The 14,531-nt window shown below is 35.7% G+C and overlaps 2 protein-coding genes across 3 annotated transcripts in view; one reads left to right on the plus strand and one right to left on the minus strand.

The window, feature by feature from the left end:
- The window catches only part of FAM227B (family with sequence similarity 227 member B), a 256,763-nt gene that overhangs the window by 238,822 nt on the left and 3,410 nt on the right, over positions 1-14,531 (minus strand). Inside the window, exons 2-3 of the mRNA XM_089310279.1 lie at positions 7,496-7,620; positions 2,345-2,398 (exon numbers count right to left, since the gene is read on the minus strand). Coding sequence (XP_089166405.1) covers positions 2,345-2,398; positions 7,496-7,543 — 102 coding nt within the window. The 5' untranslated portion in view covers positions 7,544-7,620. The remainder of the gene's footprint in view (positions 1-2,344; positions 2,399-7,495; positions 7,621-14,531) is intronic.
- DTWD1 (DTW motif tRNA-uridine aminocarboxypropyltransferase 1) overlaps positions 11,012-14,531 on the plus strand; it is a 73,768-nt gene continuing 70,248 nt past the window's right edge. For both annotated transcript variants that reach the window (XM_089310286.1, XM_089310293.1), the window contains exons 1-2: positions 11,012-11,116; positions 11,828-11,859. The gene's annotated coding sequence lies outside the window, so the exon portion shown is untranslated. The remainder of the gene's footprint in view (positions 11,117-11,827; positions 11,860-14,531) is intronic.

Below are 14,531 nucleotides of genomic sequence, written 5' to 3' on the forward strand. Positions count from 1 at the left end.
CTGACATATCATAAATGTCTATATGCTTTGTACATAGAAGGTACTAAAAGAATTTCCTAAATGAATCAGTAGATTATTTCTTTCTTACTTGACTATACACAAAAACTTTGTCCAGCAAACAAACTATTAAGCATCTAGTCATTTTTTTTTTTTTTTGACAGGCAGAGTGGACAGTGAGAGAGAGAGACAGAGAGAAAGGTCTTCCTTTGCTGTTGGTTCACCCTCCAATGGCCGCCGTGGCCGGTGCACTGCGGCTGGCGCACTGCGCTGATCTGATGGCAGGAGCAAGGTACTTCTCCTGGTCTCCCATGGGGTGCAGGGCCCAAGCACCTGGGCCATCCTCCACTGCACTCCCTGGCCACAGCAGAGAGCTGGCCTGGAAGAGGGGCAGCTGGGACAGAATCCGGCGCCCCAACCGGGACTAGAACCTGGTGTGCCAGCGCCGCAAGGCGGAGGATTAGCCTAGTGAGCCACGGCGCCGGCCAGCATCTAGTCATTCTATTCCTGGATAATCTCAAATATCCAATAGTTTGGCAATGCACAGATGTGGAAAGGCCTTGATAAAATAACTACAGAATTTGAGTATTTGGCTGGAAAACACAGACAATAAAATATATTTAAAATAAACCCATAAATTATGAAATGTGTTATCAAATTATAAGTGTAAATAATTGCAGGTTATAGATAGAGCCTTTTTTAAAAAAAGGCGGAGGGAGGATTTACTTATTTATTTGAAAGTCAGAGTTGCAGAGAAAGGGAGAGACAGAGAGGTATTCCATCAGCTAGTTCACTCCCCGAGTGGCCATAATCGCCAGGGTAGAGCCAGAACTAAGCCTGGAGCTTCTTCTTGGTCTCCCGCATGGATAGCAAGGGCTTAAGCACTGGGATATAAACCAATGCCCACACAGGATGTCATGGCTGCAGGCAGCAGTGTTAATAGTTATGCCAGAAAATTAACCCCTAGATAGAGCCTTTGAAAACACAAATATAAATATGCTGTTTGCATACAATGATACACTAACATATATAATTAAAATGACATGTGTTTTGATTTTCACTTTGATTTTTATTTTATTCTATATTTAGTCAGGTCTGGCACACACCTACCATCTTGATTTGATTGGTTACATTCTCAATTTAAACAGAGGAGTTTTGAGCTTTCCACTTCAAATAATCAAAGATTTTCACCTAAAAATCATGGGTCCTGAAACAGGTATAATCATGGTATTATCTAAAAGTCTCTTACTTTTTTAAATAATTATTTTATTTATTTGAAAGAGTTACAGAGAGAAGTAGAGCCAGAAAGAGGTCTTCCATCTGCTGGTACACTCCCCAAATGACTGCAATGGCCAGAGATTAATGTTAACTATAATCCCTTCCCTTCAATATTAAAAAGACCATAAACATTGTAATTAAGTTTTAGGACATCTCTACCACTATTTAAAACAAAGTAGCTGCAAAAAGCTTGTCCCAAAAGTACTATGAATATTTGGCTCTATCACAGTGATTGAAATAAACTTTTGCAGGCTAGGAATGTTTTCATTTTCTATTTGTACCTATAAAGGGACGACACAACATTTTCCAAAACATTGGGGGAAAATCTATTTAAATAGATATAAGAACAGAGAATACATGTTCAAAATAATTATTTCTGAAATCAAATTGTCAATGGTTTTGTTATATCAAATTATGCTTCTGTTTATATTTAAGCATAAAGAAATACAAATTATTTGTATACCCAATTCACACAAATTCAAATGTTCTTCATTAAAAAGCTACCTTTTCTCCTGACTTCCACACTAACATCTTTATCCTGGCCCTTACTTGACACTCCTCAATACCAAACAAACCTGACAAGGGAAAACTCTTTAGCTAATCTAGTAACTCCAGACAAAGTCAGTAGTTGCAAATATTGACAGAAGTTGGAGCTTTCAACATGAGAGATACTTCACTGTGATTCAACAGTCAAGGAATATTAATGAATACCTCTACAAATTACATTAAATCTTAGTCATGGATCATAGATAAATGAGGTAAGCGCACCTGTCAGTCTTCAAGGTGTAAATATATAAGATAAAAATCTTACATTGGCAAAAACTACACAGAATGTTTCTATAGGGCTAGAGCTTTTAAAATGTAAGAAAAATAATTAAGCATTGCCTTGAGGGAATGGCTACAACATAGATCCTACTGAAGGGAGATTAATATTGATAAACACCTCCCTAATTGAAATATTTTTTTGAATTTCTATTCTTAAAATCTTTTCTAGGTCTTCATATTATACTTCAAAATACTGGTATTTTTAAAGGATGTATTGGCATATAAAATAGGATGTTCTACTTACACAGTTTTGAAGCTTTAAGAATTCTTCAATGCTTTTTGGAGGTTCTTGCATTTTCTAATGAAATAAAATCAACATTGCTCATTGGCATAAATTCAGGTTGTTCATAATATTTATATATAATTTATTTAAATTTGATACTCTACTAGGTTAAAATTTTCAGAGCTGTAATACATTATAAAATATTCCATTTATAAGGTCCCTGCGCTTTGAAAAGGAACATAGATAACTTTAAATTCTGAAGTTCCAAACCAAATTTTGCAAAACCCTTCTCTCTTACACACTGCCCCTAGAGAAAAACTTCACATGAATCTTGCTAAATGTCCTCATTTAAAATTCCTACAAGAGTTCCAAGAAATTTAGAACCATTGTGGATGGTGTCCATAATAAATCCATGGCCAAAAATATAATAATAAATTCCTCTTGCTGATGAATTATTTTAGAAAGGCATGGTGACATGGTGAATATAATTTAAATATTTAACTTACAATTTAAATATTAGGATGTTTCAGTCTAATAAGTAATAGTATCATTTGTATTAGTAGTTTTATTGTGAATTGAAAATGTATTCACTATTACACACATTAATTTTAATGGAGACCACACCTTGGTCATTTTTGCCTTGGAGACTTTGTACACATTTTTCCTTCTGCTTAGAAGCTTCTCAGTCCCAACATCTCTCCAATTCTTTCTTTATATATTTAACTCTTACTTTAAGTATCAAATTAAAAGTCACTTTTCTCAGGAAGCCTTCTTTGACTCCCCAGATGTTTCTGCATAGTAACATAGAGCAGATTCATATGAGTAAGAACACAGAGACTATGGTGTAATCATGGCTGAACTGTCTAAATTTCACACAGTGGCTGTGGCATAGTCAGTGCATAAGAAGTACTTACAGTATGCAAAAATTAAGAGTAAATTAGTAGATGAATGTCAGAAATGTATAGCTATTTGAGAAGTAATAATGAAAACACTTCTAGAGAATGAAAAACCAGTGAAAAGAAAGTGAAAATAAGAATTTTGGAAGTCTAGTAACTTAATATTCACAATGACATAGCTGGATAGATTACACCTCATTTTTCTTTATAAAAATATATTTTACATTAATAAATAAAACAGCTAAAATTATAAAACCACAGGGCTATGTTCTGAAAAAATTCATATATAAGGTTGAAAGAATATTTTATTCTCAATATTGTTTGATATATATAATGGCTCTAACTAAATTTATAACTGGCAATACAATAACAGTACAATGAAGGGTATCTGTGGAAGCCATTATAGCAAATAAGTGTTCAGACAGGAGCAAAGATGAATAGAGTTGTCAAGAAAATTTTACAAAAACATGGCTCCCTAGTGCTAGCGAGACTGAGGAGGGTGAGGGATACAAGACACAGTGTGCACGAAAGGCTTGGAGACAGACAGAGAAAATGTTCAATAAATACCCTCAGGGATAATTTAGTTATATGGAACTAGCAGTTTACATGTGCATTTTAAATTTATTTTTAAATTTTGGATTAATGTACAACTCAAAATTCTTAAGGAGAATAGTGCAATAGTTCAACACATACACACAATATAAATGGATCATACCAGGCAATTAGCCTTCTTATTTCTTTATCTTTCTGTTTTTAGAGCCCACCAGCTTTTCTGTTCCAGTCCTTTATAAAGAACATAATACAGTATCAATATCTATAGTCACTGAACTGTACTGTGCTTCAAGACACCAGAACCCATTACATCCATGTTCTACTTAACAGAATGATCTCCAGTTCCACTCATTTTCATGAATTTGTCAGAATTTCTTTTCCTTATCACAGAACAATATTCCATTGTGCATATATTCCATATTTTCTTAACCTTTTCATCCATCAACAAACACATAAGTTGATTCCATATAGTGGTTATTGTGAATAGTGCTGCAACCTACATGGGAGTACCAGGTGTCTCTTTCATACATTGATTTAATTTCCTTTTAACCATATCCAGAAAAGGGATAGATGATTGATACATCTAATTTTGGTTTATAGAAGAACTTCCATGCTGTTCTCCATATCTGTATTAATTTGCATTAAGATCAAGAGTGTATCAATGGTTCCCTTTTCTCCACATCCTTGCCTCATTTATTTTTTTCTTTTTTTTTTTTAATATTTTATTTATTTATTTGAAAGGTAGAGTTAGAGGGGGAGACAGAGAGAAAGGTCTTCCTTCCAGATGGCCCCAACAGCTGGAGCTGCGCTGATCTGAAGTTAGGAACCAGGTGTTTCTTCCCAGCTTCCCACAAGGGTGAAGGGCCACAAGGACTTGGGCCATCTTCTACTGCTTTCCCAGACCATAGCAGAGAGCTGGATTGGAAGAAGGGCAGCCGGGACTAGAACCAGTGCCCTTATAGGATGCCGGTGCCACAGGGAGAATATTACCCTTCTGCAAACATGGAGCCGGCCTCTTTTTTCTTCTTGTTTATAAGCCATTCTAACTGGAATAAGATGGTACATCACTGTGGTTTTGAATTGCATTTCCTTGATGACTAGTAATATTCAGCATGTCTCTCTTAAATTTTTAAAGATTTATTTATTTATTTGAAAGTCAGCATTACAGAGAGAAAAGGAAAGGCAGTGAGAGAGAGGTCTTCCAATTGCTGGCCCACTCCTCAATCGGCTGCAATAGCCGGGGCTGCACCGATCTGAAGCCAGGAGCCAGGAGCTTCCACTGGATCTCCCATATGGTTGCACGGACCCAAGGATTTGGGCTATCTTCTACTGATTTCCCAAGCCATAGCAGAGAGCTGGATCAGAAATAGAGAAGCTGGGATTCGAACCAGCACCCATATGGGATGCCAGTGCTGCAGGCCAGGGCTTTAACCCACTGTGCCACAGTGCAGGCCCCAGAGTACATTGTTTCTTAAAACCATTCAGCCAGTCTGTACCTTTTAATTGGGGAATTTAATCCATTTTCATTCAAAGTTATTATTGATAAGTAATAGTTTAGTCTTGTTTTTAAATATTTCTTTGGTTTTTTTTTGAATGTCCATTGTTCTTTTTCTAGATGATTTTATGCTTTCACCTATTTTCATGATGTTCGCTGTGTTTGCTTCTATATATAGGACATGCTGAAGTATCCTAAGTCTGGTATGCTGGTAATGGGAAGTCTTCATTTCACCTTCATTTATGAAAGATAACTTCACTGGTAAAGTAATTTTGGTTGACAGCTATTTGCATTCAGAACTTGGATATACCATTCCATTTTGTCTTGGCAGATAAGGTTTCTGTTGAAAAATCTGCTGTTAATCCAATGGAGAATTTCTTAAGAGTGACCTGGTGCTTTTTTCTTATAAATTTTAGAATTGTTTTTGGTGTAAATTTGTGAATATGACTGTAATGTGTCATAGTATTGGTACTTTCTGACCATGTCTTTTTGGAATCCTATGAACCTTCTGTACTTGGATGTCCTCATCTTCCTCCAGTTTGTGAAAGTTTTCAGTTACTATTTTATTCAATAGATTATTCTGTGCCTTTCCCTTTTCCCACAGGGGTCCCAAGCATGCAAATATTGTTTTGTTTAATTGTATCTCAACAATCTTTGAGGTTGTCTCCATTCTGCTTTTTGTCTGAGATATTTCAAAAAATTTGACTTCATGTTAAGATACTGCTTCATCTAACTGATCTGATTTATTGTTGACAGGTTTTAATTGTGTTTTTTATTTGACTTACTAAGTTCTTAAAGATTTATATTTCATTCTTTTTTTTAACACTTTGAGGGCTGGTGCTCTAGCATGATGGGTAAAGCTACTGACTCCGGTGCCAGCAGCCCATGTCGGTGTCAGTTAGAGTCGTGGCTACTCCACTTCTGATATAGCTCCCTGCTAACGCACCTGGGAAAGTGAAAGAAGATGGTCCAAGTCCTTGGGAATCCTGGAACCATGAAGGAGACCCAGAAGAAGCTCCTTGCTCCTGGTTTTGGATTGGCCCAGCTCTGGCCATTGTGGCCATTTGGGAAGTGAATCAGCAGATGGAAGATTTCTCTCTGTCTTTCTCTCTCTCTCTAATTCTGAATTTCAAATAAATAAATATTTTTTGAAAAAGATCTCATTTTTTTGAATTTGTCAATTTCATTTAACTATCTATATTCTCTTGTATCTCTTTGTTTAGACTTACAATACTTCTTTTAAATTCATTATCAGGCATTTTATCAATCTCCCTTTGTTTATATTTTTATACTAAATTATTACTATGTTCCTTTTGGTGTCTTATATTATCTTATTTGTTCATACTTCTTATGTCCCTGGACTACTACTTGAACATCAGCATAGTGGATGACTTTAAAGGGTGGCTTTCATGGACTGATGGCTTTTGCTGAGGATGTTTCTTTAGTTATCAGTTTGGTGGATTATTTCAGCATTAATTTCAGTTGGATGTCACATTGTGGTCCTTTCACTGCAGTGGATGTTATCAGTGTCATGCATCAAGGGCATTCCTAGGGTTCAATGAGGTTCCTTGGTTCTCTCGCACATGGCTCCTCAGTCACTGTCCACATGAGGGGCAGAAGCCCTAGCAGTATAGTTTTAGATGCCCAGAATATAAAAAAACCCTAATTAAAACAATTTAGATGTTGACTTTTTTTTTCTTATAATGGCTGTCAAACTACTTCTAGTACAAAGAATTGAAAAATAGACAAATTTCAATTAATGGGAATTAGAAAAATTGAATTAAGGAATTGAAATTTGTATAAAAAAATTCCAGCTAATTTCAATGTAAAATTCTTTATCTTTCAGGATAAAGCTAAAAGGAGGCTAGGCATAACTTAAACAGACTTCTACTTTTGGTAGGGTATAGAAGAATGCAAGAGAAACATAGACAAAATAAAAAGCATACTTCTCTGTGAGGTTAGTGAAAAATAGTGGATGTTACTAAGCAGGCTTAATTACATTATTTGTGGAAATTCAGAGTCCTTTATTCAAAAATCATTAAGAATTTAAAGATGGTAATACAAGAGCATTAAATCAGGGGCAAGGGGTCATTTTCAGCATGAGATTCTATCCTAAATGTAGAAGTCACAAGCCCATAACCTGACCCTTCCTTGGAAGCCTTGATGACTTGAAATCAGAAACAAGCAAGCTCTTTATAAGCAACCATAATGCTGTGGCAGTTTCCTTACCTGTGAGCCACCTGTGGCCATCCATTGATGTTTCTGCTGGCCTGCCATGGTGCAGCAATTTTGCAGAGATGAAGAGAAATCAGCAAGGCCTTAGACATAAGTGATTTGGGGGAACAAACTGGAATCTGAAAGATATACAAATGTAAACACAAATGACTTAGCCAATTCCTTCTTCCCTTCCTCCAAACCCCACTTTTTTTTTTTTTTTATGATAGTGGCAGTGGAGGACAATATGAAAAGAGAGAAACTGTACAGGACCATACTTTTCCAGTTATTAGATTCTACAACTTTAACAGAGTTGACCCCAACGTTGAACCAACATTATCTAAAACTTCAGTCCAACCTACATCAAGCTCAAATATTCAAAAGATATAAGAGGTGACCTTGAGGGAAAGAGGTTGGAGGTTGAGCTAATCACATGTGAAGTTAATCTAATTAAAGCTATTGTAAATTCTTAAACTCAGCTCAACTCCCAGAGGATTCTAAAAGGTCAGACTCTAAATACCAAAGAAAGGAAAGGTCTTGTCTTCTCTGAAAACAAGCAAAAATAAGTTTCAGCTTCTATAAGCTTCTCTACATAATGTGTAAACACACAATAAATAAGACATACAAAGAAAGAGGAAAACAGGACCCTAAGTCATGGAAAACACTGTGAACATAACCCAATTAACTCAGAAACCAGTTACAATTAGCAGCCAAGGACTTTGAAATAGCTACCATAAATATATTAAAGATTTTTACAACATAGGTTGGATAATCGTGCATAAAGTTATTATATATTTCAAGATGATTAGAAATTCTAAAAAAGAAACAAGTGGATATTATAGGTCTATGAGTATACTAATCATAAGAAATTTGGCATGGCTATATTATCATCATACTAAGTACTAAGTAGACCTCAAGACAAGGAGTATTACCAGACGTTGATAAACATGTTTTATAGTGAAAAAAATGTCAGTTCATTAAGAAGACACACCAGTGCTGAAAGTGTTTGCATAATTTAGAATAAATGTAGTAGACATTGAAAAAATAAAGGGAAATATAGACAAAACCACAATTACAGTTGGAGATCTAACAAACCTCTCTGAATAATTGGTGAATCAGGTACATACGTAGACACAAATCAGAAAGGATGAAAAACATTTGAACATTATCAAACAACTTAACCTAAAAATGTCAAAATAATTTAAATTTAACAGTATGTATTCTGACTAAAATAAAAATAGAAGAGCCAGCATTGTGGTGTAGTGGGTTAAGCTCCCACTGGGATACCAGCATTTCATATCTGAGTACCTGTTTGAGTCCCGGTTACCCTGCTTCTAATCCAGCTCCCTGGTAACATGCCTGGAAAAGCAACAGATGATGGCTCGAGTAGTTAGGACCCTGCCACCTATATGGGAAATTAGATGGAGCTCCTGGCTCCTGGCTATGACCTGGCCCAGCCCTTGCCATTGTGGCCATTTGGGGAAGGAACCAGCGGATAGAAGATCTCTCTCTGTCTCTCTGTAACTCTGCCTTTCAAATAAATAAAATAAATCTAAAGAAAAGATCCCTTGTATAATAAATTTCTTGGCACCATTGTGAAAAACCCAGTTGGTTTTATGTATGTGAATTAATTTCTGGGTTTTCTATTCTGTTCCATTGATTTATGTGTGGATTTTTATTCAAGTACCACACTGCTTTTTTAATTACCATAGCTTTGTTACATACTTTGAAATCAGGTATTGTGATGGCTCCTCCTTGATTTTTTTTTATTTTTATTTTTTGGCTTGGCTATTGGAAAGATAGAGAGATATAGAGATTTTACAACCACTGATTCACTCCCCAAAAGGCTGCAACAGCCAGGACTAAGCCAGGTTGAAGCCAGGAGTCAGAAACTCCATCCTCCTCCTCCTTCCATAGACCAGCAGGAGCTCAAGCACTTGGATCATCACCTGCTGCATTTCCAATAACATAGTAAGAAGGCTGGGTTGGAAGCAGACAATGGATTCACCTAGGTTAAGGGATGTTGATAGGGGATAGCTGGCACCACAAAGAGTGGTATAATGCTGGACCCTATATTTTTCTTTGATGGGATATTTTTAATTACTTTTTAAATTTTATTACTTGCTATAGTTCTGTTTAGATTTTCTATACATTCTTGATTTAATTTTGGAAAGTTGTGCATATCCAGGAATTTATTCATTTCTTGAGGTTTTAAATTTGCCAGCACATAGTTAATCAAAGTAGTTTCTTATGATTCTATTTCTTTTTTTTTTTTTTTTTTTTTTTTTTTTTTTTTTTTTGACAGGCAGAGTGGACAGTGAGAGAGAGACAGAGAGAGAAAGGTCTTCCTTTGCCGCTGGTTCACCCTCCAATGGCCGCCGCTGCAGCGGGCGCACCGCGCTGATCCTGGCAGGAGCCAGGAGCCAGGTGCTTTTCCTGGTCTCCCATGGGGTGCAGGGCCCAAGCACCTGGGCCATCCTCCACTGCACTCCCTGGCCATAGCAGAGAGCTGGCCTGGAAGAGGGGCAACCGGGACAGAATCCGGCGCCCCAACCGGGACTAGAACCCGGTGTGCCGGCGCCGCAAGGTGGAGGATTAGCCTATTGAGCCACGGCGCCGGCTTATGATTCTATTTCTGTGGTAATCAATTGCAATGTCTCCTTTATCATCCCAAATTTTTCTCTTTTTTGTTAATATAGCTAAAGTTTTGTCTGTCATTTCAAAAAATAGCTTTTCATTCTGTTTAACTTTTGGGTTTTATTTCTGCTCTGATATTTATTGCTTCTTGCCTCTTGCTAATTTGGGGCTTGGTTTGTTCTTTCTTTTCTAAGTCCTTAAGATGCATCATTAGATTATTTGAAATCTTTGTATATTCTTAAATATGCACTTATTAGCATAAATTTACTTTCTCAATTTTTTTTTGTTGTATCTGACAGCTTTTGATATGTTTAATTTTCATTTTCATTTGAATCAAGAAAAGTTTTGATTTTCTGTTGAATTTCTCCAATGATCCATTGGTGATTCAGGGGCATTTGGTCAATTTCCATTGGTTTGAAAACATCTATTGTACTTATTGCTTTCTAGTTTATTCCATGGTGGTCTGAAAAAACACATGTTTTCGTTTTTAAAAAAATTGCTGAGACTTGGGTTAAGAGCACATTTTGAATCAAGAGATATCTCTTTCCCCATGATGTCGGCTTCTTGAAATGAATCCTTTCCTTTTACCAATGCTTATCTCTGATGAGTTGGCTATGCAAGTGGAGAACAGCAAGGGCCCGATTATTTGGTAACAAATAATCGTTGGGGTGTATTCTTCAAGTAGCCTAACACTCGCATACCAGCAAGGAAGGGCAATGGCCACTTGTACCCCACTCCAGAGTTGCTATGGTGAGCTGACCCTGTGAATGGGACTCCAGGGACACTTTAAGCAGCTGCTGAGAGCACTTTCTGTGGGGGAATTGTCTTCTCTCCCTACTGAGGCATTAGCTATCTATAAAAGCATTGTTGGTATGAGGAAATGGGTAAGGAGCCGATGGACTCTAAGTCTGAGTAAGTCGCATTGGGTAAGTGCACACTGGGAATCCTCTCTATCTGCTGTTTGGGCTTCATGACATTAGTTTTTTGAGTTGGCAGGAGGTAAGATTCTAAGACTTTTACCTCAGTTCCTCTACAAGGAGGATTTTGATTTGGTTTGGTATAGTACCCTTTTGGTTGGTTGGTTATGTGAGAATTTCTTTCTCTTTGGTTAAACAAGAGCAGTTCAATTTCTGTTCTATCCAAAAACCTCCTAGGTTGCATCTTGGCTGATTGGGCAGCTTACAGGTGATAGCCTATGACTAAGAAGGAAATGATGTCCTATGGAAATACTGTGTGGTCTACATATATGTTGGATTTTAAAGAAAGGTGGCTGTTAAATGGATCCCTACCTGTTATGCTATTCTGCAGTTAGAGAGGTTTTATTAGAAATTTGGTAAATACCTTAAACCTTGCAATTGCTGTGTCTACAGTAATTGATGCCCAAGGAGATATGGTAGGAGGCCCTCCTAGTTTAAAAAATTCTGCAGAGCTTTGACTCCCCCTCACCACAATGGTAGAGCACAGGCTCAGGGATGACTCTGATCCCTTAAAACCTGTATAAATTCCTACAGATGCCCCTGATAAAATTGACAGTGGGGAGCAAGAAACTATAAACATAATAAACAAAAACATTTCTCTGTTAGAGTGCTAACAGAATCTGAAATAAAGATATTATTTTCTTTACATGTGAAAATGTCTAATTCAATTACTGGGACTACAGTTATTTTACAAACTATATGCTCAAGTAAAGTTTTTTTTTTTTTCCTTCAGGTTCCAACTGAAAAAAAGTATGGTTAATTCAGGTAACTAAGAGCAAGAAGTGATTCTAATTGATTGATAGTTGTTTTTTAAAAGAAGTCAAAGATTTTCAAAAGCTGTTAACAGAATCTGCTTTACTGTTCTGTCCTGTGATGTATGTTATGAATGCATTATAACTGTGTACATGCTGTATGTTGTATCTACATGCAAAATTTTGTTAAGAGGTCTGTTCTAAATGACTTATAGATAAAAGGGCACTCATATAAATTAAAACTATTAAATTAACCCAAAATAGTTTTTTTGGTTTGTGTTACATAAATACTTGGATAAATCTCTGATAGATAGGTTGTTTTAAATTCGTTGGTAAAAAGAAACTAAAGATGTTTTCAGAGGTTGTTTTAAATTCGTTGGTAAAAAGAAACTAAAGATGTTTTCAGAGTGCTTCACATGTTTGTGTTTCGGTTTGCTGATTAAGCAAAAGTTATATCTATTTGTGTTAGATATTTGGAATTATAAAGTTATTATATCAACCTAAAAACAAATAACATAGGTAAAGGTATGATACAATGTTCATTGACTCCTATAAAGTCAAATTTAGCTTCTAGAGTTGTTCTCTGGGAAGATCATGACTTAAGATAGTAACCATGCATATCTAATATTTTAGTTTCTTAGGTAATTTAACTATAATTGTTAAAAAATAAGTTTGTAAGTGTGAAAGATAAATGTTTCCAAATATATGTACTCTTGTATTCTTAAAATCTATAGAAGACATCAGGCCTTTTGGTAAATGTTTCTATAAGTTGTTGCTATGTGACAATTCAAATTGCTTGTTAAGCTTTAACTAGATAGTAAACTATTGAGGGTAATAAATAGTTCCCCACTGCGGAGTTAACAGCAGATGAAAGAGCTCTTTCTGTAACTTTGCCTTTCAAATAAATAAAACCAGGATTTCATCCCCTAAAAAAAACCTGCTGAGACTTGATTTGTGACCTAATATATGGTCTAGCCTAGCTGTTGGGTGAAATATTAAGCCCATTTGCTGTATAGTATATTTCAAATCTGACGTATCTTTGTTAGTTTTCTGTCTAGATTATATGTCTATAACATTGTGGTGTTAAAGTTCCCTACTACAATGATATTGGATTGTGTCTCTCCCTTTAGGTCTAATAATATTTGTTTTACACATCTGAGTGGTCTTGTGTTGAATGCATATACAGTTATAATGATTACATCTTCCTGAGTTGATCCTCATCAATATATAATGTTCTTCTCTCTTTTCACATTTTAAAAAATGTGAAATGTATGTTTTATGTGACTATATAGCTACTCTAACTTGTTTTTGGTTTCTATTTGCATGGTATATCTTTTTCCAACCCTTCACTTTCATTCTATGTGTATCTTAACCTGTGAAGTGAGTTATCTGTAGACAGTATATACCTGGGTCTTTTTTTTTTTTTAATCTACTAAATCTTTTGGGTAATTTAATCTATTCACATTCAATGCTAATTCTGATAGGTAAGCACTAACCCCACATCCCTTTGTTTGTTGCTTAGCATTTTACATATTCTCCACTTCTTTCTGCTTTCTTATCATTTTTGTGTTTTGGTAGCCTTCTGCCATAAGGTTGGATACCCTTCTGTTTCCCTTTTGTGCATTTGCTCTTTCATTGAATTTTGTACTGTTTTGTTTTCATGAAGGTTACATCTAACGTAGGTCTCATTTCAGGCTTTCTTGTGAGGCTCGCATGGTGAGATGAATTCTCTCAGCTTTTTCTTGTCTGGGAAATAATTTACTTCTATCTCATTCATGAAGGATTGCTTCACTGGATATAATATTCTTGGCTGGAGGTTTTTTTCTTTCAAGACCTTGACTGTATCATCCTACTCTTTTCTGGCCTGTAGGGTTTCTGTTGAGAAGTCTGTTATTAGTCTAATAGGTTTTCCTTTATATGTGACTTAATGTTTTGTCTCTGTCTTTAAGATTCTCTCTGTGTCCTAAAATTTTAGCACTTTGGATATAAAATGCCTTGGAAAGTGTCTTTTTTGGTTGAGTCTTGGTTGAGCTCCTCTGAGCTTCCTATATCTTCATGTCTATATCTCTTCAAGGCTTGGGAAGTTTTCAACTATTATTTAATTCATTATGTTCACTATGTTGCCCTGGTGCAAGGTTAGTGGCCTACAATATAAGAAGAAACGTCTTATCATAAACCAACCCTGATGGAGCCTTGGTCTCTTTATCTATGAGAAAAAAAATTTCTGTTGTTTAAGTCATCCAGTCTACTATTATATTTTGACAGTCTGAGCAGACTAATACAGATACAGTTTATCAAAATTAATATAATGTCATGCAGATACTCTATTAATACTTATATTCATTTTGGTAAATTATTTTTCAAGGAAATAAAAATTATCAAGTATTTGACATAAGTATTTTACACTTAATATTCTCTTATCTGCTATCTGTAGGGTCAGTGATGATGTTTTTAAACTTTTGATATTTGTACTTATGTCTTGATCAATCTCAAGTTCCACCAATTTTATTAGTCTTTCCAAAGAACCAAGTTTGGCCTTCTTAGATTTCTCGATAGTGCACATATAACATCAATTTCATTGATTTTTCCCTTTATCTTTATTAGTCTTGTTTCTCTTATAGATGTTTGAGAAACTCCCAGTGATAAACTAAGAAAGTGAATGCTTGACAATTCCTGTTCAGACAC

Source organism: Oryctolagus cuniculus, chromosome 12, assembly GCF_051225735.1.
Source record: "Oryctolagus cuniculus isolate XC-2025 breed Fujian yellow rabbit chromosome 12, ASM5122573v1, whole genome shotgun sequence".
NCBI classification, from domain to species: Eukaryota; Metazoa; Chordata; class Mammalia; order Lagomorpha; family Leporidae; genus Oryctolagus; species Oryctolagus cuniculus.